Genomic DNA, 24,758 nt, shown 5'->3' with positions numbered 1-24,758 from the left:
GATAGATTAGAATTTGAATCCCTAATTATCACCCAATAAGAAAAATTAGGGCTAGGATCCAACAACAATATTTACATATTAGAAAAGGGATGTCGTAATCTAACATGCAAACAATTTGAAGGTAAGTGAATGACGATTCACTAATTCTCCATCATGAAAACATAACTTTAAGTTCTTAATGTATTGAGAACTCCTAGGTTTGGATGATATTCATTGAAACTTTTCAATGTCATGTTTAAATCTCGATATGCCCCTCTCGTTTGTGACTGGGATACCGAGGATCACAAAGTGGCTGTGAATTATCATGCAAATTCACATGGTGCCTTCATTGTATGTGCCGATAAACCACACACGCTCCATCGAACTATGATAAACAATAAATCACCCTTTGCCACCTTTGCTTAGAACCAATTAGTGTGCCGGTAAACCACACACGCTCCACTAACTTCTTAGCAAGGGTGCAAAGTGTAATTTCATGGGATTGCATCAATTCACTTTTCCTAAAGTAACTAAGATTGGGAATTTTGATAAACATGTAGTTACTTTGTATTTCATATTATACTTTTAATGAAAAGATGAGGTTGCCCTATCCTACCCGTTCGGCTAACGACCCTCCACCGATCAAGCAAGCGGTGGGTGTGAGTGTACACCCATTAAGCGCCATTTTATAGGCAGCAACCTTATACCCACCTTATAGACCGACTTCATGAATGAGGCCTACTAACGGTAAGACTAGCATTTTAATTATACATATATATATATATATATATATATATATATATATATATATATATATATTAATCTTGTAATATTATATTAGTATAGCGTTGAATTTTAAACTTGTAAAATTCTAGGGTTTGGAATTTATATTGTCTAAATTAAACTTTTAATCACAAAACATAAATTTCAAAACTTGAGGGCAAGTTTTAAACTTTTCAAAACATAGGGGATCAAATAACAAATAATCTAAATTAACATTTAATCACATAATTATCCATATTTGATTTATTTAATAATTTCTTGCAAAACAATTTACCAATTTAATTAAAATAATTAATCAATTATCACATAAGGAAATAAATATTTTATTAATTGATAAATATATTCAATTAGGTCAAAAATATACTCATATATATATCATAAAAACGGATTTATATTGATCTAATATGATTAAGGCAAGTATCTCAAAGATAAACAACAAGAAATCCCGAAATTAGCTCTTTCTGACGCTTGGGCTCGCCGAGTACCACAATAGACTCGCCGAGTCGACCCTACTCGCCGAGTCCACTATGGGACTCGCCGAGTTCATCAGAAAGAAACACAAAATTCGAATTTTGAAGGCATTAAACAAGCAACCAATGCATCAATTCAATAGAAACCAATCTAGGCTCTAATGCCACTGATGGGTTTTAGCCATATGAACATTCCTATGTGCACATACAAACCCTAATGCTTGGATCTAGGTTTCTCTAATTGAACATGCATTGAATCCAAGACTTCTAATGGCTAATAGAGTATAATAACAATAAGAAATCAGAATTAGAAGATTACCTTGAATCACTTGCTTGATCTTCTTGTCCTTGGAGCTTTAGAGTCATGATTGTCACTCCTCTAATGGCTTACAAACACCAACTAGCAAGAGGATGATTTGAGAGAGAGGAGAGGGGATCAAAATCGGCCAGGGTTTCTTCTAAAGCATAGGTCCGATTTCCCTTGACCCCTAGGGTCTATTTATACTAGTGAGGCTCCTAGGGTTTCACCCTTAAACCCTAATTGGATAACTTAGGCCCTAAGCAATCCAATACCCTAATTGATAAGCCTTTGGAAGATTTCAATGCCTATCCATAGTCCTTAAAACCGTCCCCCTTTATCCATAAGGGATTTATAGCCCAAAGTACAACTATCATATAATTGACAGTTTATTCCCCTTTATTCAATTAATCTCTTTAAGTCACCAAATTAATTCTTAATTAAATTATGACTTATATTAATCAAATAATAATATTATTATTCCTTATATTATTCTCATAATATATTAATAATATTTCTTCTCTCATAATAAATCATCCTGTCAAGTTGCTATGGTGAAGGCAGCCCAAAAGGACCATGCACAACCGAATCAAATATTTGCCTAATATAGTTGCAGCCTTAGACACTATTCCAACACCTTAAGTACCTTCAGAGGACCAAGGAATGGTTTCTAGTCCTCGGTGGGAGTGATGACTTAAGGGTGTGAGGGTATAGTGATGCTAGTTTTCAAACAGATCGAGTTAATTACTGATCTCAGTCGGGTTGGGTCTTTACCATGAATGGAGGAGCAATGACTTGGAAAAGTTCCAAACAGGAGACTGTAGCTGATTCAACGTGCGAATCAGAGTACATAGCAGCGAGTGTAGCGTTAAAGGAGGCGATTTGGTTGAAGAACTTCATCGGAGACCTTGGAGTTGTTCCATCTATAAAGGAGCCTATGGAAATTTTCTATGATAATGAAGGTGCGACTACCTTGACCAAGGAACCGAGGGATCATGGCAGATCTCGAAGTATCGATAGGAAATATCATTTTATTAGACATCGGGTGGAAGAGGGTCTCCTCGTAGTGAAGAGGGTATCGTCAGAGGATAACCCAACAGATCCCCTTACGAAGAGACTGAGTAGGGTTAAGCACTTGCCAGCACGCTAGGAGCATTGGGCTGAATGATCATATTAGTTTAGATTGGATAGCTTCAAAACGTGTAATAGATAAATTGTAACTAACATTTGATGAATAAATAAAGGAGTATTATTTATGAGTAAAGTTATTGTCTTGTGTTAATCATTTACCTATTGTTTCAGTTTGCATGTTTTGACTTCCTAATAGGTATGAAAGAAGATTGTCATGAATTGGGTTGTAGACTGTCTAAAGTGTATTAGACATAGCAAAAGGTTTGCTGCAACGTTCATGAGTGCTTATGAATAAGATTTGAACATTTGATTAAACCCACGCTTGCTGGTATCACTTCATGCAATTTATCACGAGTGATCGCAAGACGATAATATCATATAGTCTTTAAACCTACATCCCTATGATGCAGTCCCATTACGGAGTCGAAGTAAATTCATAGAATGGTCTCATGACGGCCTTGGAATTTCTTATTGTTTATGCTCTCAGTTTAATCCTTGGCATTACTACTATGCATGCTTTAATCGATGCTAGACTTAACCAAATAAAGAAATTTGGAATTTAGTCGTCGATGTTAGAAACACATACTGATGTTTGCAGGCAGTTCCGGGGTGGTCTCTCCTTCGGTGATCGCAAGCACCCTTTCCACCACCACTGGCATCTCTTGCACTTGGGCAGTTCCTTTTAAAGTGTCCTGTTTCTCCACACTTGTAACAGGCTGGGCTTACTCCAAAGTCGGGGAACTGGTTGATGGGTCGTGCCGGTTCCCTACAGAAACGGGTAGTGTGCCCTTTCCTATTGCAGTTCATGCAATGCAATTCTCTACAAGCCCCAGTGTGATGGAAGCTACACTTGTTACATTTCGGAAGGGTTCCAGCGTATTGTTTCATGGGAGTTGGCGTAGTGAGGGTTGTGGCAGCATGAACAGCAAAAATTGGCGTGGTTGTCGTAGTGTCATGGCTGGCACGATGGTCGATGAGTTGTTGTGCCAACTCCTTGGCGCTGTCGAAGGTAGTTGGTCTGGAGGCCAATACACTATCATGAATCTGGGATGATAGCCCCCAAAGGTATCGTTCTACCTTTTTCCCCTCTGGGGTGACCATTGCAGGACAGAGGAGTGCTAGGTCATTGAATCGGGCGGTATAAGCTTCGAGATCCGTCCCCGACATTTTGAGGTTCCAGAGTTCCTCTTCCAGTTTTTGCACTTCGCCTCTTGGGCAATATTCTTTCAGCATTAAAGCTTTTAGATCCTCCCAGCTTATAGAGTTAGCCACTGCAGGAGTAAGCGACTTAACTCTGTCGTTCCACCAAGTAAGAGCTTTTCTTGTGAAGGTGAATGCCGCATACTTGACCTTGCTTGCTTCGGGACAAGCACAAATTTCGAAGACTGCTTCGGTCCTTTCGAACCATTGCATAAGTGCGATGACGCCCCCGCTTCCGTCGAAAGGATCGGGTTTGCCATTCGTGAAGTCTTTGTAAGAACACTCCTTAGTACGCCCTGTGCTGTCCCCCTGATTCGAGTTAGTATTCCCGGATCCGAAGCCGCCGGAACCATTTATACCCATTTGCGACATTGCTGCCGCCACGGCTGCTATTACGGCAGCTTGAAACATTATGGGATCAAACTGCGGAGGGGGCGGTGCTGTGCTTCCGGAGGGTCTGGACTTTTTCTTTGGCGGCATAGTCCTGTCATAAGTTGGTAGAGACGAACAACGATAAGTTTTTAATAGTAGTGACAAGTCAGATGTTATCAAGCCAGACTTGTCTGTATTATGTTCTGACTTAAAAGTATTTTGTATGTAATTCATAACAAAGCCCCTATGAATGAATTTTAGTGGTAGTGACTCAAATGCAACTTGTGATTTGTTTCGTGCCTGATCCCCTCCTAAAATCACTTGGTATATATTAAGAATTTCGTGGAGTTACCATATGTAAATTGTTTGTAATATAGGGTTCGAGGAAAATAGGTCTACACCTCAATAACGTAAGGAAAATCTTGGGCAATGCTATGGTTCCCTTGAATAGTGTAGTCTCCGGATTCTGAAGGATTGGAATGTCTCCATTTAACAGCCTAGGTTGGTCGTGTTCTTCGCTCCAGGTTTCCAAGCACTCTACCCAAGGAGGCGTCGGGCCTTGAAAAACCGGACGAGGGATAGGATTTGGAACAAGAGCCATCAGGGTAGGTTCTCCACTTCAGGGTCGGAGTCAGAACCATCAGCAAAGCCTTCAGCTTAGTGACCATCCAAAGGGATTCGGTAATCATTCTCTGGCTCCTCTCCGAGCCATTCAGTATTGCCGTGGTTAGGGTAGTACGGGTCGTCGTGGGGATGGAATTCAGCCATGATATCTTCGCGAGAAATGGGGATATAAGAAATAACTAAGTAGACGTACTAATTAGATAATTATAAGATGATCTTTATCAGGTACTTCAATATATTGTTTAGTGCATACTAGTCATATGTATTTGGGACAGGATAGACCTTCGAATAAGCGATCCTAACTCTAAATCCCCAATCCAACGAGAACAGGAAGTAAAGCAAAGATCCACAGATTCTAAGTCTATGACGTCCTGGATATATATAATTTTAATGTATCCACTAGGCAATTATTGACCTATTGATAAAAATCTATTTAGTTCTCAAATAAGTAATTATAATAACACCAAATACCCCTATGGTATTTCATTGTGGTAGTGTTGGTAAGTTTTTAGACTTGTTGCAACACCTACGACCATTCCTGGGCATATGCTAATCACTTCTGGGTGAGACATAGTTGATCAGGCTATGTCATTCCCAGACCTGACTATACATCCCCAAGCCTACTCGTATTGTTCAACAATCACCACTTTTGTCCCATCCCACCATGATACTGACCCTAGTGTGTGTGCACATGCTCCTACTTTTACCGAGAAATTTTTTTTTCTAAAAGTATAGTTGCTTTGAAAACTTTAAATCAGAGACTTTCAGTCCCAATGTGTTTATAGTTTGTATATCTTATGTGGTTCGATATACTGAGTTCACTATAAACAATGCTCTGATACCAATCTGTCACACCCCCAAACCAAGGATGGCGGAAACGTCAGGGGGTGGAGGACTTCATGTACAGTATCACAACAACGTGTATAATAGTGCTCAAAGTAAATACAACCATCATAAATATAATTGAAAAAGTTACACCAAAGTATATGTTTACATGTTTCAAAATCAATTACATTATGATGACAAAAATAAATTGTTGACGGTTTAACGTCCCATCCTCAAAGCGCTGAAGTTTTCCTGTTTCACTGATTTCCTGAGAATACAAGTAGTTTTGAAAGAGTGTCAACAATTAAGTTGGTGAGTTCATAAGAGTTTTGTTTGGAGTAGAAACCGTTTTCCTTATAAAATCGATAGAGTTGATTTCCAGAAAATCCAATATTTTCTTAGTTAAGTGTAAACAGCATATTCCTATATGATGTATTAATGAACCCTAGATTGACCCGTAGATTTCCCCTATAATCGTCCAGCGTATATAAGTTATAGAAGATTTAAGTTAGATAAAACGTTGAATATAGTGGGTCTGCCCTAGGTCCACAACCCAACGAGGAACAGGAGATGAGGCGGGCACCACCAATTCTAAGCCAATCCAGACTAAATTCTTGTATGACTCAAGCATATATGCTCAACGATTATAGTTGAAGTCTAACAATGCGAAAATTTAATGTGGACTTAAATCCAAAAACCGGAACCAAACCCTAGTGTAGTGTATGAAATAGTAGTAGTGACTGTGAACATAAACTATACATATCATAGTTCATCGGATAGTGATAGTGACTAGTGAACATGAACTATGCATATTATAGTTTACCAAAAGTGGTGGTGATGGTGAATATAACATATACATATCATAGTTCATCGGATAGTGATAGTGACTAGTGAACATGAACTATGCATATTATAGCTTATCAAAAGTGGTGGTGATGGTGAATTCCTTTCTTGTAATTAAATTCATAGGGTAGATGAAACATAAACTATACCTATTATAGTTTATCACTTTGTTTGTAATATATATATGCCATAACTATACCGATTATAACTAGCGTGTTCGTTTGTGGGGGTATAATGGCTTAACTATACTTACTATAGTTTATCATAATTATCCATAGTGGTAATAACTCTTTTGTATGTGTAAAACCTTTAATAATGTGTTGTTATGTAAAATAACCCTAAACTATACCTATTATAGTTTATTAATTATTTGTGTGGGCAGTGAGCATAAGCCTTACTTGTCATAATTTACCAATGTTTATATTTTAATGGATATAGCCTTGTAATATCATTTATATATTTACCATACTTGTGGAGGTATAAATCCATTTGTTTTCTGATGTATGTCTATATAAGAATACAAAATTGTCATATATTGTAACAACACATAATCACATAATGATGTATACCTTGCTCAACATGTTACAAGGTGAAATGAAATTTATAGTGTTTTTCTGTTAATAACATTTTCTGTAACTGTTATTGGAAAAATTGTAGAAAAATCATAAAATGTCCAAATCAAGTTCTGTAACTTCTGAGAGTTTGGGAAATGAGTCTAGTTTGTTCATAATTTTTATTATAATTTTTAATGACTTCTTACTTGTGTGAAAAAGTCCATAATCACATACTGGTCCGGATCGATGTTTGAAATGATAGGCAGTTTTGTAAAAATCACCATAAATTGTAGAAAAATCGTATGGAGATGTGCAAGTAGTCATTTTAAAGCTAAGAAGTGGAACTACATGCACCTAAAACAGTTTTGAAAACTAAAATGTTTAAGTTGTCCAAAATAGTCCGTGAATGGGGTTGAACTTTTCTGATGAAGGCTGTTAGAAAAGTTTAGTTATGTTCTTGGTGTTTTAACTTGTATTCCCCCCCTAAAAACTTGAGAAAACATGAAAATGTAGGGGTATGAACTCACCTTAAGTGATTTCAGTAGATAAGTGTTGAAGAAGAGAAGTGTTCAACCCAAGAACACTTGAAGAATCCCTTGAAGATTCGAAGCTCTAACACAAATATAATGGAGTTTGTGTAAGATATCCATGATTTGAGTGGAAATAATTGAGATAATCATAAAGAGAATGGATTATGCTTACCAAATGTGGAGGAAAAACTCAAGATCAGCCCTGGAAATCTCGAATTTCTAGAGAGAGAAAGTGAGAGAGAAAAGAGTTTGATCTTCTTGTGAAATGAGAGCAAATGAGAGAAGTGAGGAGAGAGGATGAATATTCAGCTCTCAAAAACGTGGGAAAGAGTGATGATTGAGTGGAAAGGACATTGATGTGACCTAGGTAAGGTGGGGAGGTGTGGCTGGTCATAGAGTGGGTGTGTGAGTGGTTGGTTGTGTCATAAGGTAAAGCAAAGTCAACACTCCACCTCTTTGTACTTTACCCACTTGCTTTTATTATTTAAATAAAGATTTTTATGAAAATATGATTAAATTGTGAATATTTAGGGTTTATTATGTTAAAATATGATTTTGGGTGAAAATCCCGTGTTAAAATAATTAAAAACGGGCCTTAAACGCAAAACTACGCGAAAACCGGGAGAAAAATGAGTTCCCAGCGAGACCTCTCGGTCCTAGGCCGAGGTTCGGTCCATGCTGAGGATTGTAGCCGGAAACGAACAGAGGGAAACGAAGGGGCGGGGAGCTCGGTCCGAAGTCAGAAGCGAGGGCTCGGTCCTCGGTCCTCAGAAGGGAAGGTTCGGCAAACCATCAGAAGGGAGGGTTCGGTTAGTCATCAGAAGAGGAAATGGTCAGAACCGAAAGGTGCCGAACGTTCGGGTTCGGTTGAGCAGCCTTCGGCTCAGAAGGGTTCGGTTCTTAGAGTGAGGTTCGGTTCGGTTCAGCAGCCTTCTTCATCAGGAGGGTTCGGTTCCTAAGGGGACTTTCGGTTCCTAAGAGGACTTTCGGGTCCTAAGAGGGGTTTCGGTTCCTCATGCCCGTTTTTCGCGTAGACTTCTGTTTTTGGGGTGTTCTCGCCAAATTCGAGGGTCGGGATGCCCCGAGTGATTATAAAGAGTTGGGAGAGATTTGAGAGAGATTTGAGAGAGATTCCACATACTCAGAGAGATTTGGGAGAGATTTGACATACTTGGGGAGATTTCACATACAAAGAGATATTTGGGAGAGATTTCACATTCTTAGAGAGATTTGGGAGAGATTTGACATTCTTGGAGAGATTTCTCATTCAGAGAGAGATTTGGGAGAGATTTCACATACTTAGAGAGATTTGGGAGAGATTTGACATTTTTGGAGAGATTTCTCATACAAGGAGAGATTTGGGAGAGATTTCACATACTTAGAGAGATTTGGGAGAGATTTGACATTCTTGGAGAGATTTCTCATTCAGAGAGAGATTTGGGAGAGATTTCTCATTCAGAGAGAGATTTGGGAGAGATTTCACATACTTAGAGAGATTTGGGAGAGATTTGACATTTTTGGAGAGATTTCTCATACAAGGAGAGATTTGGGAGAGATTTCACATACTTAGAGAGATTTGGGAGAGATTTGACATTCTTGGAGAGATTTCTCATTCAGAGAGATATTTGGGAGAGATTTCACATACTTAGAGAGATTTGGGAGAGATTTGACATTCTTCGAGAGATTTCTCATACAAAGAGAGATTTGGGAGAGATTTCACATACTTAGAGAGATTTGGGAGAGATTTGACATTCTTGGAGAGATTTCTCATACAAAGAGAGATTTGGGAGAGATTTCACATACTTAGAGAGATTTGGGAGAGATTTCTGATAAGAAGAGATGGAGTGAACACGATTGAGAGAGGTTTCATTGGTGACCTTTTTGAGTGTTCGGCTTCGCAATGCAGGGTCCGTAATCCCCGTTAAGCCTTGTTTAAGGATCTTGCATACTCCCGATGAGTATGCAACATTGTTTTATCGGTTTGGCTCGCCACATACCACAGTTTTAGGTTAAGGAGATCTAGATGTACGCACTTTTCAATTTATGATTTCTCATTAGAATAGAGAGTTGTTTAGAAATTACATAACGTAAACTCTAATACTCACGACAAATTGAGTTGACCGGTTTGACTTGTTGACTTTAGTTGACTTTGACTTGACCGAAAATTAACGGTTGTCACAGATTTGGTTTGACTTATGTGTCGGGCCCGGTCAGGACTGAATTCATGTGTTCAATTAAGTTCCATGTCAAATAAATCAGAGATCGAGAAACAAACTGCTGGACAATAAGTATGACTATGTTCCATATAATTGTTCGCACGATATTTAGAATGGAGGACTGTATGATCCCTTATCTAAAGGACAAGTTATTGATAAGATCAAGAGTTTTGGAACCTGAAGTCATACTTGCATTTGTAGTTATTAGACTTATCCAAAGTAGGAGATTGTTAGATTAGTGTCTAAGTCCATAACTATATTTGGTATGTACTTGAGCCAGTTATGCATGGTCCTTTTAGGTTGCCTTCACCAAAGCAACTTGACTGGATGAATTATAGAGAAAGAGGTTATTATGGTTTATTAATATATTATAAGAACAATATATTAAAGGAGAAATCATATTTATTTAATTAACATTGGCCAATAATTAATTAAGAATTAAATTTGTGGTCAAAAGAGGTTAATTGAATTAAGGGGAATGAACTTGTAATTATGTGATAGTTGCAAAGTTGGGTAAGGAAACCCTAGAGTATAGGGTGGACGAATTCTAAGTATAAGGCCTTAGGAATTCGTCCAAGGGGGGCCTAGAATTATCCTTGGGCTGCTTGGTGGCTAAGTAACCAGATAAGGATAATCACTAAAACCCTAATTCCCACACCTATATAAGGACCCCTTGGGCATGAGATTTCGGCTACATTGAAACCCTAAAAGTCTTGGAGCCGATTTTTCCCTCTCCACTCTCTCTCTTGCTTCATCCAATTTGCTTGTGGTGTTTGTGATTCATTAGAGGCACACCATTTTGGGTGCTAAGGTTCTCAAAGTTTCAAGATCTACAATCAACAATCAAGGTATTCGTCTAACTTGTTTATTTGGTATTCAATTAGTTTGTTGTATGCTAGATTAGGGTTTTCAAGCTTTGGATAAATTTGCATGTACAATAGAGAAACCTAGATCCAAAGCTTTAGGGTTTTGTATGTGCATATAGGATGTTCTTTTGCTCAAAACCCATCATTTAGTACTTAATTTTTTTGCACATTTAGTCATTGATATTTTTTGTTGCAAAATAAGTCATCGTTGTTTTTGTTTACATTCAATACTTATGACTGATTTCTCACGTCATCTGACGTGAGACAATCATTAATGAGGTGTTTGGGTTGTTGATGCTTATGTCCATTACGACCTCGTCTGCTTGGTTTCTTAGGTCTTGTGGTTTAGCTTATGTCTTATGTTTTGAACATCGTAATTTCTTCATATGATCTCGGATTTTAACGATCATTATATCTATGCGTTCGTATTTGAGTCTACTACAATTTTCGTTAAGATTACTCTCGTTAAAATGTAATATATTTTTACTTACGATTTTATAAAAAAAACGTTCATACATACATTTATAAAGATCGTAAGTATGGATTTATAAATGTTTTTTTTTTTTATAAAATCGTAAGTAAAAATATATTACTTTTTAATGAGAGTAATCTTAACGAAAGTTGTAATAGAATAAAATACGAATGTGTGGATATAAAGATCGTTAAAATCCGAGATCGTATAAAGAAATTACGACATTCTGAACAAAAGACCTAAGCCAAACCACAAGATCTAAGCAGCCAAGTAGCCCAAGTCGCGATAAACACAAACATCAACAACCCCAAAAACCTCATTAATGATTACCCCACGTACGATGATGTGAGAAAATCCTAAAGATATCAGTCATAAGTATTAAATATGTACAAAACAACAAAAACTTATTTTGCAATAAAGAAAATATTATAGACTAAATATGCAGGAAAATATTAAGGACTAAATGTGTACAAAGTGAGAAATATATTATCATTTTAAGTCATTTTTCTCGGCTTATGTGGAGTAACCAATCATAAAGACTAAATGTGTACAATTTAACAAGTTAAAAGGGTAAGTGTAGACGAAAAAAAAACTTAGAACCAAATACATACAAATCGAAAAATATATTACATTTTTAAGTCATTAGACTAAAGGGAGTGATAACACTTCTAACACCTTCACACGTCAACTTTTTGATTGCCACTTCATTTTCCTCAATTTAGCACCTAATCTTAGCATTTGGTAGGGAGTGGTAATACTCGCAACACATTTTTTTTTCTAATTTAATTAAATTACTTTATTTTAATACACAAACACTTTTTATGCACAAATATTAAACAAATTTTATTTTCTTAAACCAGAATCAATTAATATAATATAAATTATATTTTTTAAAATACAAACAATTCATATAATATAAATCGAAACCGTCTTTTCTTGAATATCTTTTCGAGTATATTTCTTTTTGTTTCCTCTCTTCCAAATCCGTTATCCCACTTTGGAGTTGCAATATCGAAAGAAATATAACATCTGTTAATGTAAAAATGCACAATTTTAGCACATAATGAACATATTTTAATCATTCATTTTTCAGAACTTGAGATAGAAACGAAAATGATTAGTTTTGAAATGCCACTCACCATAAAAGTCTTTGATGGTTGCTCTCCATTCTTGAACACACATGGTAGTTTTCCTATCAGCAGATGTCTGTTTTCCCATCAAGATTTGTAAGTTTAATGCAAGGGCAAATCTTTGGTTCTTTCTCAACAAAATTGCCATCACATTCCTATATCCATATGAGCTCTTAGGTCAATACTTGTGGTGTGTGGATATGGTCAACACCGCGTGGTCTCTTTGTAGATATATAACAATAAATTAGTAGGATTAACAGAAATTTGTACATGTTTGTGAAATCATGTCATTCATTTAACACCAAAATGCTTCATGAAATCAGACAATACAATGCCACTTTACTTGACACCATAGTGCTTCATGAATTTGTGAAAGCATGTCCACTTAACCCCGTAGTGTTCACCATCCTTATTTTCATCAACTGAATCCATGCATGAACTAAATTACTCACTGATCACAACCTCATCAAAAGCTAATCTTTCCAGTTTAAATTCCTTAAAGTGTTGATTGTCTATGTGTTTATATCTTGATTCCAATTTATTCATGAAATTGGAAAGATCAGACTGAATTCCCTAAATTACAAAGATAAAACATGTGATTACTTTTAGAGTCGTACGTAGGTGGCCTTAAGGATCCTTATATTTCATTAAGAAATTGAAAACTGAATCTTAATTAATATTCGTTGAGCAAACCCTAGATACTCCCTTATTTCCTTGTTCCAATTTGAGGCGTCAAGGACAATTTAACCAGCTCAACTTTATTGACAGACAAAATAAAAATCAAAAAAACACACCCACCTGATAATGCCATTACACACAAGAAAATAAATCTAAACAACAATGTTCAATTAAATTGTGAAAAAGAATATCACTAAAAGAACCGAAGGCGAAGCACAACCAAATGGAGCGAAAAGAGTAGGCAAAAGAATCACTAATAGGCTACAAAGTGACCCGCAACGACGATGGGAGTTGTAGAGCTTCATCCTGCTGCTGTAGAAAGCCCAGAAAGCGGTGGTGCTGTAAATCAAAAACAAGAAGAAGATGAAGAAGAGGCGAACCCTTTGAGTATGGGGGCAAAAACCAAAACCTCAAATCATAAGCGGTGGTGCTGTAAATCAAGAACAAGAAGAAGATGATGAAAAAGAAGAAGAGACGAACCCTTTTGAATTTTGGGGCAAAAACCAGAACCTCAAATCATAAAGTGGAATTCAGTCACAAAATTAAGAATCAATCTACAACAAACCTCCCTCTCTCTATCTCTCTTTAATTCCTTGGTGAGATGTTCTTAGCGAGACTCTTAGGCTTGAGGGAGTGGCCTCGCCACCCCTCTTGCCAACAGCCTTGTCAAGAGACGCTACACCACTCCTCAATATTCGCTATTAAGCTCGTTAGCAAGAGTTCGCCAAGGGTGCAGCGAGAGGAGAGAAAAAGAAATGGAACAATATGATTGACAAATGGGTTTGTCTCCATGAAATTGAAATTTACAGGTTAAAAAAAGAGAAATATTATCAATTTGTTCGTCAGGTAGCAAAGGAGGAAGATGACACAAATTTCACAATTCGGCAGTTTTGGTCCCTCAATTTTAGCTTGTGATAGATTCGACCCCAACTTATCATTTTTTTTACAACATAAATTTTTAGAATTGGCACAAAACCCTCTGCAAAATTTTATTGTAACTTTTTAAATTTAGTATGAAATGTTGTATTTTAAAAAATATAATTTATTTGATATTAATTGTTTGTGGTTTAAAAAAAAGTATTAAAAAAATATAATTTAATTAATTTTGAAAAAATAAAAAAATTGATTTGCTAGGAGTGTTACCACTCCCTATAAAATACTAAGGGGCTGTTTGGCAGGATCTGAATTTTTAAGAGGTCTGAATTTTTAAGAGGGTCTGAATCTTTAAGATCTGAATTTTAACATGTTGTTTGGTTGGAACCTCTGAATAGTTGTGCTGAATAATAAAAACGACCATTTTACCCTTTACTATCATTTCTTTCGATTATAAAATTGTACTTCCAACCATTCCTTATTAAAACATTGTATTTTAAAAACTATAACCAATTCTATCATTCTAATTGGGTAGAAATAGGAAGTATAATGCTATAAAAACAAAAATGACTATTTTACTTTTTAACCATTTTTTCAACATCATCAATCTCACCAAAATAACATCAAAACTTATAAAAACATCAAAATTCATAAGAACAACACCAATATTAACCAAAACAACAACAAAACTAAATAATGTGTTCCATTGTTGCTATCAAATTATTACATATGTGTTTTCTACATATGTGTTCCATTTTTACCTGATATGTAAATTACTTTCACAAAAACCTCTTGATCTCTTTTGACAACATCTTTTGCAGTCAGGATTCTTCTTATAGTTGTATCCATTTGTGAGACATGAACTAAACCTTCTTTACCTTTAATATCATGATCATGAAGCTGAAAAAAAACAATCATTGTCCATAACTCTCCGACACCCTCCCTTTGTAGACCTGGTATTGTTCATGTCCATTATCATCTTCCCTTTGTAGACCTCGATTATAATCAGACACCTATATCAACCAAACAAAGGATTCATCCTATGATATCTAACTATTAATGGTAATTTAATGACCCAACAAAGCTTTTACCTGATGAACTTTTCGTTCAATCAAAATATAAATACATATTGCTTTTGAATAATCAAAACATGATTCAAATTGATTTTGAATAATTATCAAGTTTATAGAAACATATCCCAATTGAGATACATGATGAAATTTTCGTTCAATCAAAATATAGATACATAAAGATACACGAGAAGCTAATCGTATGAGAAAGACGACCATGGGCCTAACCTGTTTCTGCTGAATCGTGAGGTGATCAATCTAGGGCTTCAATGTCGAGCTTCTTGAGCGGTTGAAGGGAGGAATTTCGTTTCTAGGGAAACGTTGTTGGTTGCGTGGAAGGAGGAGGGCTACACCGGTTGCGGGGAAGGAGGAGCGTAGCAGAGGACAACAGTGGAGATCGTCGGAGGCAGGGAGGATTATGGAGGTCGCAGGTGTCGATGGTGGAGGGGTCGATGATCGTGGAAGGAATCGATGGTTGTGGGAGGCATCGATGCTGGAGGTGTCGATGGAGGAGAGCAAACGATGGAAGGGTATTAGGAGAATAGAGGACAAGCGTGTAGTTTTTTCTTTTCAGACTTCCTCCCAACACTTATTCGGTCAGATGTATTTTTAAGATTAAGATGTGAAAATAAGAGCCAAACAAACGCTCTGAGTTGTAAAGATTCAGACCTGCCTCTTATTAAGAGGCAATAAGAAGTAAACAAACGGGCCCTAAGATTTAGATGTTGAGACAAAAAGATAACACGACAAACAAAAAAATAATGTGACAAAATCTTAGGGCGCGTTTGTTTCGTATCATTCTGATGGAATTAAAGGGAATTGGAAATTAAATTCCGGTAGAAAACGCGTTTGGCTAACAAAACAAAAGGAATTAGATTTCCATAATAATGATTCAATTCCATATTTGAAAGATTTATAATTCTTTCACAATTCAACAAGAATCTACATTCAATTCATTATCTTTGTTTTAAATTACACGACTATCCTCCAATTGTCTATGCGTAAAATCAGAAAAAAATCATTTACGTGATTTTCATATCACTTTTACGATTACATTCTCTTCTCGGTTATATATATTTGCAACCTGTATTTTCCAAACGGTTCCATCTATTTATCATTGGGTCGTCATTCCTGTATCGTCTTCATTCACAAGCAAGACCTCAATCCTTCTATTTTCTGCAATCAATTGTGTTTTATTATTGTTTTTATACATTTTCGTTTGTTCTTTCATCTTTTTGTGATAGACAGTTACATAATATAGTCATATTTGTGTTACTGTACTTCATCTCTACTTCATCATCTCTTCTTCATCTTGCTTTTTTTTGGATAAAGTATCAATATTCTCTTTATATGAATACGTATAAATTTTCTGGTTTGGATTTCCTGTTGGGGACGTGCAATCAATCGTTTTATAATTATGCACACCAAGTGTTTGTGTTTTTGCCTCTGTGGTATTATCTTTATTTGCCAACGTAATTTTTTTTCTTTTCTTTTTGTGTTCACTCATTTTACCACTAATGTTTGTTTTAATTGAGAAGATAAGATTAAATCCCATAAATTACTAAAAAAATTACTAAAAGCCATAATTGATAACCAATAATGACAAAACGAAGTTAACAGATTGTAATTTTTTACTTTCATGTACATTTGAGCTTGATAAATTTGCTTTTTAAAACATCATTTAATTCGTTTTTATAATAATAAGTTAAAAAAAACCGTTAAAGGGTATTTATGTCATATTACAAAATTTATTTTTCAATTCTTTTGTGAAATCAGCAAACCAAACAGAAAACAGATTATATTCCATGGCAACCACACACATTTAAGCTTCTAGTAAATTCAGTTTCCAATTCCGTCAATTCCAATTCATTTGACAGATTCCATTCCTTTAAAAAAAAAAAATCTAACAACCAAACATGCCCTTAGAAGCGATACTACTCCCTGTATCCTTAACATAACTTGGAGGTGGTGTAGCGAGTTGTTAGGCCTCCCTTAAACCTTATCGTTTCCAAAATTTTAATATAGTTTGTTAAAAAAACTTACCAATGCCAGGTGGCGACAAAATATCTGAGGAAAATATCATTCCCTGTCCTTCTCTTTTTTTCCTTCTTTCAGATCAGCCAAACCCTCGAGCACTTTTCAAAACCCTAACCCTGAATCTGAAACTATCATCGATTTCAACCAACCGTGATGAATCGTTACGACGACAGAATTGTGGACGCCGGTTCTTACCATCAGCGTCGGAGGTACCTTATAAACCTACTTTTTTCGTTCATATCTTTAATATTCGAAGCCAATACGTATCTATTTGTTCCATAGTTGTTTTTTTGTCAGTAATTTTGATTGAATGATTCATTTTTTGATATGTTTAATGCGTCAGTGATTTTATGGGATTACCGCCTACGGCGGGACCCCCTGCGGTAGGTGCTGCTCCAAACTACGTCCGCGGTGGACCGGCTCCATTCAGAGGTCCTCCAGCACCACCACCATCTTTTCTCGGCGGTGGACGAGCTGCTGGAAGTGGATACCCTCCTTTTGAACCTGGTGTTCGGGGAGGTTTTAATATTGGCGCAGGTGGGGGTGGAAGGGGAGGGAGAGGGTTCGGCTCTGGGAGAGATGGTGGTGGAAGAATGAGCAATGGAGGCTTTGATGGTGGTAGAGACAGAGGAGGTAGAGGTTTTAATTCAAGTCGCGGTGGCAGGAGAGTTGGTAGAGGTTTCGACAGAGGATATCAGGGCGGTGGGCGTGAGGGAGGGAGAGGTGGGCGAGGTGGAGGGAGGAGCTTTGATGGTGGTCGTGGTGGTGGTAGAGGAGGAAGAGGAAGTGGCTCTAAAGGGGACTTGGATAGTATAGCTTTACCAAAGCAAGATTTTGGCAACTTGGTACCATTTGAGAAGAACTTTTACATCGAATTTCCTTCTGTAAGGGACATGACTGATCAAGAGGTGGCAGTTTACCGTGGTCGGAGGGAGATTACTGTTGAAGGACATGATGTCCCAAAGCCAATCCGGATGTTTCATGAGGCAGGTTTTCCTGGTAATGAGTCTATACCTTGGGAAATTTCTCACCTTTTCTCCTATCTCTGCTACCTCAAACTCTTATCAGTCAATTAATGGTTTTTCATTCTGTAGGTTACTGTCTAGATGTTATTTCCAGACTGGGATTTGTTGAGCCAACACCAATTCAGGCCCAAGGATGGCCTATGGCTTTAAAGGGAAGAGATCTAATTGGAATTGCAGAGACTGGTTCTGGCAAGACTTTGTCATATTTGCTGCCTGCTGTAGTCCATGTTTCTGCACAACCTCCATTGGGTTAGTAACTTACTATATACTTTTAATTTGTCTTTGTGAGATTCTATTCTTCTAATTTATCATGTTACTTTTTTTTTCCTGTCTGTATTTCCCAAAATTAGTTCATGGAGATGGTCCCATTGTATTAGTATTGGCTCCTACTCGAGAATTGGCTGTACAAATCCAACAAGAGGCTGGCAAATTTGCTTCACATTCTAATATAAGAAGCACTTGCATATATGGTGGTGCCCCTAAGGGTCCACAGATTCGTGATCTTCAAAGAGGTACTCCAATTGCCAATTTATATGAAACCATATTCTTTTATGGAAGTAAAGATGAATTTACAAGCCTATGTGATCTTTATTTCAGGGGTTGAAATTGTCATTGGCACACCTGGTCGGTTGATAGATATGCTAGAAGCTCGTCAAACAAATTTGAAAAGAGTGACTTACCTTGTTTTGGATGAAGCTGATCGTATGTTAGATATGGGATTTGAGCCTCAAATCAGAAAAATCATCGCCCAAGTATGTTGCACTTCTCATATTATTTTTTTCCTTAATTTTAAATGTCCTCTATAATCAAGTATTTTATGCTAAGTGTTTGGAGGTGCTTAACTTTGACAGATCAGACCAGATAGACAAACTCTCTATTGGAGTGCAACATGGCCTAAAGAGGTCGAGAGTTTGGCAAGACAGTTCTTACGCAATCCATACAAGGTTACTATTTATTTTTACCATATTACTCTATACTCAGGTAATGATGTTCTTTATGGATAAAATAAAGTCTGCCTGTATTCTAGACAGAATAAACCGTTTGAAAATGAGACTAAATGACCATTTTACCCTTACCTTTTATACAAAAATCTTTAACAATGCTCATCATTATTAACATGGGAGAAGTTTGGAGGAAAAAAGAAGAAAGGAAAATAAGTAAACTCTAATGGTGTCTTCATACATCAAGCCAGGATTTGATTTGAGGCTTAACAAATCAAGTCTTTTATGTACAGATTAAATACTTAACCCATTAAGTAAAAGAGAAACATACTTTTAAATTACTTATCTGATCCTGTTATAAACATGGAACTCATTAGGTGATCATCGGATCCCCTGTTCTGAAAGCCAATCAGGCAATAAACCAGGTTATTGAAGTCGTAACAGACATGGAGAAGTACAACAGGTATAAATAAAAAAAAATTACTACTTTTTTAGTTTTTATATAAAAGGAAAGAGTCTCCCTTTCTTGTGTAATTGAAGTTTTATTGACACTGAGACAGGCTTATTGGAGTTCTGAAAGAAATGATGGATGGAAGCAGAATCCTAATATTTGTAGAAACAAAAAAAGGATGTGATCAAGTGACAAGACAACTTAGAATGGATGGATGGCCTGCATTATCCATCCATGGTGATAAAAGCCAAAGTGAAAGGGATTGGGTGTTGGCTGAGTTTAAAAGTGGAAGGAGTCTTATAATGACAGCCACTGATGTTGCTGCACGTGGTCTTGGTAGGATGAAATTGTTTTTAGGTCATTAAACTTATGGGAATGGGAGTCGCCGGCTGCTGTCTACTTTTACCTGACAAAATAATTTGTGGTTTGGGTGCCAAAGGGGAAGGGAGTCACTAATTCCCACAAATACTCACAGGAACATCATCTATACTATACAGGAGGAGCCTGCATCTGCATCTGCATCATTTCCACTTCTCTTTTTCAGCATCTCATTTCCAGTATGGATATCCTAATCCTTTATAAAGAATTAGGAAAAAAACTTGCATCTCATCCCATAATACCCTAGGAAGCTTGGATTTTCTAAGGTTAACTGAAATATGGTTTACTTAGGTTTAGGTTTAGGTTTAGGTTTTTTAAAACTTTGAGGTTAAGCCAAACATGAACACCCCTAGGATTCTTTGGTATAAGTTATAATCCAACAAAACATAATACACTAGACATTAGATGTTAAGAACTACTAACTATTAATAGCAACAAAACATAATACCCATAATAGCAACATTCCTTTATTTCTTCAATCTTCACTAATAATAGCAATGTGCTGCTATTTGGGGTTAGACGTTGCTACAATAGGTAAAAAATATAAACAAAAGGCTAAAATGAGTGGAAAAAACTTAAGTATGGGTAAAAAATAGAGTATGTTGTCTAAATTGGTAAAAGAGTAAAGTATGTTGCTATTTTTTTGTAAATTATCCTATACATTATTACTTTTGTTTTATGTCATGCGTTCATGCTGCTGTTGACACTGAAGTCATAGTTTGACAAAGTGTCATGTAGTTGCTGCATTATTGTTATTATTATAATCTTTTTGTTGTTAAGGGGGTGTTTGGATGTGCTTCTAGTTCTAAAGCTGATTTCGACTTCATAGTCAAATTTCGCTGATTGAGGTAAATGTGAAATTATCCAACTACACTTGATTTAAGCAATTGATTGTGAATTGCAATAATCACTTTGCAGGCACACATCTAAACATAAACACCCCTCTTTATATGTCTGAAATTAATTTGAGTAGCAACCTTAAGTTCATTCTGTTCTACACAGAATTGGACTCTCCTTATTAAGAGCTTAAATGTAAGAATTAAAACGTACTTGTTTTTATCTTTGTATTATAGCATCCCACTTCCATTTTTTTTTTAATTACAACATAGTATCATAGCATTGTACTTGTTAAAGTAGAATGCTGTAATAGGTAGTTGTGATTTTTAGACATTTGATCGCCTCGCGGCCCATCCACGGTTATGAGGTGACAGCCCGGTTGACTCAGAGAAACAAATGGTTGGAATTGGAATTGGAATTGGAATTGGATTATGAGCTTTGAAAGAAAAGCAGGGAATGAGTGGGATAAGGTTGCCATTTTATTCCAATTCCAAATGTAAAGAATTAATTTTAAATTTAATCTGTTGTTATATTGAATTGAAAACCGTAGATGTGAAGGACATAAAATGCGTGATCAATTATGATTTCCCATCAAGCCTCGAAGACTACGTTCATAGGATAGGACGTACTGGGCGTGCAGGAGCTAAAGGAATTGCTGTTACTTTTTTCACACATTCAAATGCAAAACACGCAAGAGAGCTTGTTAAGATTCTTCAAGAAGCTGGTCAAGCTGTTCCTCTTGCATTGTCTTCTTTGACCCGGTCAACCGGTGGTGGAGGTAACTCAATTTTCTTAACTTAACTTTTGAATGTTTTATTTAATTAATATTTATTTTTATGATAAAAAAATGATGGATTGTTGTGTTTTGTTTTAATTAAAATAGGTTCTGGTGGGAACTTTAGATCAAGGGGTCGAGGTGGGTATGGCAACCGAGGTATGATTTCGGGATCCAACACGGTTCCTATTGGTGGGAAAGGGCATTGGTAGAGTAGGAACACTTACTTAACTTATTGTAGGATATTTTTCTAAGACTACAACTTGTTATGGATATTTTTTCTGTTGTTCCACAGAATGTGACTGTAGCACATTTTTTTTTGAAAGTTACTAGGAGTATTTCACATGTAGGTGGTATGTTTCTCTTTGGATGCCAATCTATTCCTTTTTATTTTGTCATAAAATAATTTTAATGTTTTCGGTTGACTGTAAACTACTTTCAAGCATATGATAATGCTTTTATTACTAGAGACATTGTCCAGTGATGTACTGATTTTTTTTTTTTTTGTTTTTTTTATCATGTAAGTTGGAAAAATAAATTGTCTATTTAGTATATTAATGAAACATAAAACATATTCATCTGTGACACAAAATTAATGAAAGTTAGAAACATGTTTTTGTATTTGTCAAGCTGTTGTGCAAATATAGAAATGTGGTAAGTCGTGTGGAACGAACAAAACATTCCGTGTTAATGTCACCTCGTTTTTTTGTCATATATCAACATAGTCGCCTGGTTGACTTTGCGAGAAGCCATGCTAGCGAAAAATAGAGGAAAAGCCCAAAAATCAGATTAATTTATAAAAAAAAATGAAATATAAAGAAAAATATCAGACATATTAGGCCAATCCCAATTTCCAATGGACCTCTAAACCATTTTAGATGTCATTTATATTGCAACCAACCTTCTGTTATATCATTTTTGTGTAGATGAACAATGTCCTCTACATATAGAGGTCAACCAACACCAAAAACAACTTTACGATCTAATTGGCCTTTTAAATTTTTTGAAATTCTTATAATTATTATATTTCAATTACATTGAAATATATTTTTAATATGTGGTTGGACCGTTGGAGTTTGAATTATAATTTATATAAAATTTCAACAAAAATATATAAATTTTTATTGTTATGATTGGAATTGGTCTTATTAGTCTACTTTAGGCCCACAACCCAAATTAGAATCGGAAGTTCGGCACTAGCCATAAGCCCACGAAGAGATATCAATTGATTCTTTCATAGGCTATAAATCGAGTTAGGGTTCTATTTATGTAGCTGAGATACTCTGCCCTAGCGTCGTCGCTGCCGCCTGTAGCCGGAGTTTTCTTTTCAGGTATTCATAGTTGTCTACTGTTCTTTTCATCAGCTATCCAATTATGATTCTGTAGCTGTTATGCGTATCAAATTCTCAGAATAGTTAATTTTATGTTAGAACTCAATGCATTCGTATACATTTAATCGTCTTCATTGTTGATTTGAAATCCCTTTGGGTACTTTAGGGTAGAATGACGACCAGACTCAGGAAGAACCGCAAGAAGCGGGGTCACGTGAGTGCCGGACATGGTCGTATCGGAAAACACAGGAAGCATCCAGGAGGTAGGGGTAACGCCGGAGGAATGCACCACCACCGTATCCTCTTCGACAAATATCATCCAGGTTACTTCGGTAAAGTCGGAATGAGGTACTTCCACAAGCTTCGAAACAAGTTCTATTGCCCCATCGTCAACGTGGACAAGCTCTGGTCCATGGTTCCTCAGGACGTGCGAGAGAATGCCTCCGCCGACAAGATCCCTGTAGTCGATATAACACAGCACGGATTCTTCAAGGTTTTAGGGAAAGGTATGGTGCCTCCGTCACATCCGATGGTTGTTAAGGCGAAGCTTATATCAAAGACAGCGGAGAAGAAGATTAAAGAGGCTGGTGGTGCTGTTTTGCTTACTGCTTAGGTTTGTTTTCGGTTACTGTATCTTCTTTTTCTTATAATTACATGCATCCTTTTTTAGGCTGTTTTGTTCTTTTGAACATGAATTTTGTTTCTATATGAGTTATTTTCGGAATACAATAGACTCATTCTATAAAGACGTCATCTTTGGTTATCCGCTTATCCTAGTTTAGGTTTTCTGTTTTAATGGGATGCTAGACAACTGTGGTTGTGTTAAGCATTAGTCGATATGCGTTAATCATTTGATTATTTCATTTTTCTATGTCTAATGGACGACCAATAGAAAATCATACAGTATGCTTATTATGTTTGATTAAATTTGAAAATTTTGATTAAATTTGAAAAATGTTAGCATTTAATACTAACAGTATGCTAACATTTTTCAAATTTAATCATTTTAAGCATACTTTCAATTGTCCAAACACTACATATGCATTATTCAGATAAATGTAAATCGACCAAATATACCATAATGCAAGATGTTCCTGCCGACAATCATCACCACTTTTCACAATAACCTAAAAGTAAAAGAAAATAAGCAAAAATATAAGCAATGCAGATTGCTAAATAAATTTATAATTCAGGAAGGTAATCAGATGTAAAACTTAGAGAGCACAAATCCCAACCAGAAAGTTTGCCATATATTTTTTCATATACAGAAGCTTGGCGTATTATTTTTTTCTTGATTTATGGGAAGACATTTTGAGTTTTAGAAGAAGTTTGTAAAAATTTGGTATTTTATAATGGTAAAAATGGTGAAAGTTTGGCATGTATTTATAGTGGTAGTTAAAGTAAAAAAGAAAAAAGGTTTGGAATAAGTCCAAAGGCTACAAGCTTCGATCCATCACTTTTTTTGAACGAAAATAGTGTCGTTGGCTTATTGCTGCCAGCGAAAAAACAACTCAAGGGGCGGTGTTTGATCGACGACAATTCCCCCACCACACCATGTAGTCTTGTAAGTTTTTATGCAATAAGTACAAATAGATAAATCTATATATGTTTGTTGTAATTAATGTTTTGAGCCCAAATGATTAGAAAAATGTCAAATCAACCAACAAAAATTAACCCAAAAATTTTTCTTACTTTAATGCGAAATCAAACAATAAAAATAAACAATAAAAACATACAAAATGGTAACACAAAAATACATAGTTTAATGCTACTTAAGCAAACAATAGTCATAATCTAATTTTTCATGAGTTTATTTACCATATTTGTCTTTGTTTAAAACTTATGTGATATCTATATAAACAATTATAAAAAAATGTCAAATGCTATACCATTGCCCTTGAAGATGGTGTCGAAGTTGTTTATTATTGAATTTATTGATTTTCTTACCAAGTATTGGGTGCATATCAAAGCATCAACTATTGCTGACAAATTAGTTTGATCATGTTAGGTAGTGCAACGGATAACTAGCAAAACTATAAGCATATAAAACACAATATTATGTGGTTCAG

At 36.0% G+C, this 24,758-nt stretch overlaps 2 protein-coding genes and 1 long non-coding RNA gene across 3 annotated transcripts; 2 read left to right on the top strand and 1 right to left on the bottom strand.

The window, feature by feature from the left end:
• Positions 1-12,035: 12,035 nt before the first annotated feature.
• LOC145102543 (uncharacterized) lies at positions 12,036-13,772 on the bottom strand. The gene is made up of 3 exons (XR_013706187.1): positions 13,452-13,772; positions 12,303-13,310; positions 12,036-12,192 (listed from the first exon to the last, which is right to left on the bottom strand). It is a non-coding gene; the product is annotated as an uncharacterized LOC145102543 (long non-coding RNA).
• A 3,172-nt stretch (positions 13,773-16,944) lies between these two features.
• On the top strand, positions 16,945-21,707 carry LOC145102542 (P-loop containing nucleoside triphosphate hydrolases superfamily protein). The gene is made up of 10 exons (XM_079039961.1): positions 16,945-17,160; positions 17,295-17,950; positions 18,046-18,225; positions 18,327-18,488; positions 18,574-18,728; positions 18,828-18,920; positions 19,295-19,380; positions 19,478-19,704; positions 21,134-21,361; positions 21,467-21,707. Exons 1-10 carry the CDS (start codon positions 17,105-17,107, stop codon positions 21,568-21,570), a joined length of 1,947 nt encoding a protein of 648 aa, XP_078896087.1. The 5' UTR covers positions 16,945-17,104; the 3' UTR covers positions 21,571-21,707.
• Positions 21,708-22,552: 845 nt separating this feature from the next.
• Positions 22,553-23,452, top strand: LOC145102541 (large ribosomal subunit protein uL15x). The gene is made up of 2 exons (XM_079039960.1): positions 22,553-22,689; positions 22,856-23,452. Exon 2 carries the CDS (start codon positions 22,862-22,864, stop codon positions 23,300-23,302), a length of 441 nt encoding a protein of 146 aa, XP_078896086.1. The 5' UTR covers positions 22,553-22,689; positions 22,856-22,861; the 3' UTR covers positions 23,303-23,452.
• The last annotated feature ends 1,306 nt before the right edge of the window (positions 23,453-24,758 follow it).

The sequence above is a fragment of the Lactuca serriola genome, chromosome 4 (assembly GCF_051521515.1).
Source record: "Lactuca serriola cultivar US96UC23 chromosome 4, Lser_US96UC23_V15, whole genome shotgun sequence".
Classification (NCBI taxonomy): Eukaryota; Viridiplantae; Streptophyta; class Magnoliopsida; order Asterales; family Asteraceae; genus Lactuca; species Lactuca serriola.
This window is presented reverse-complemented; position numbering and strand designations above follow the sequence as displayed.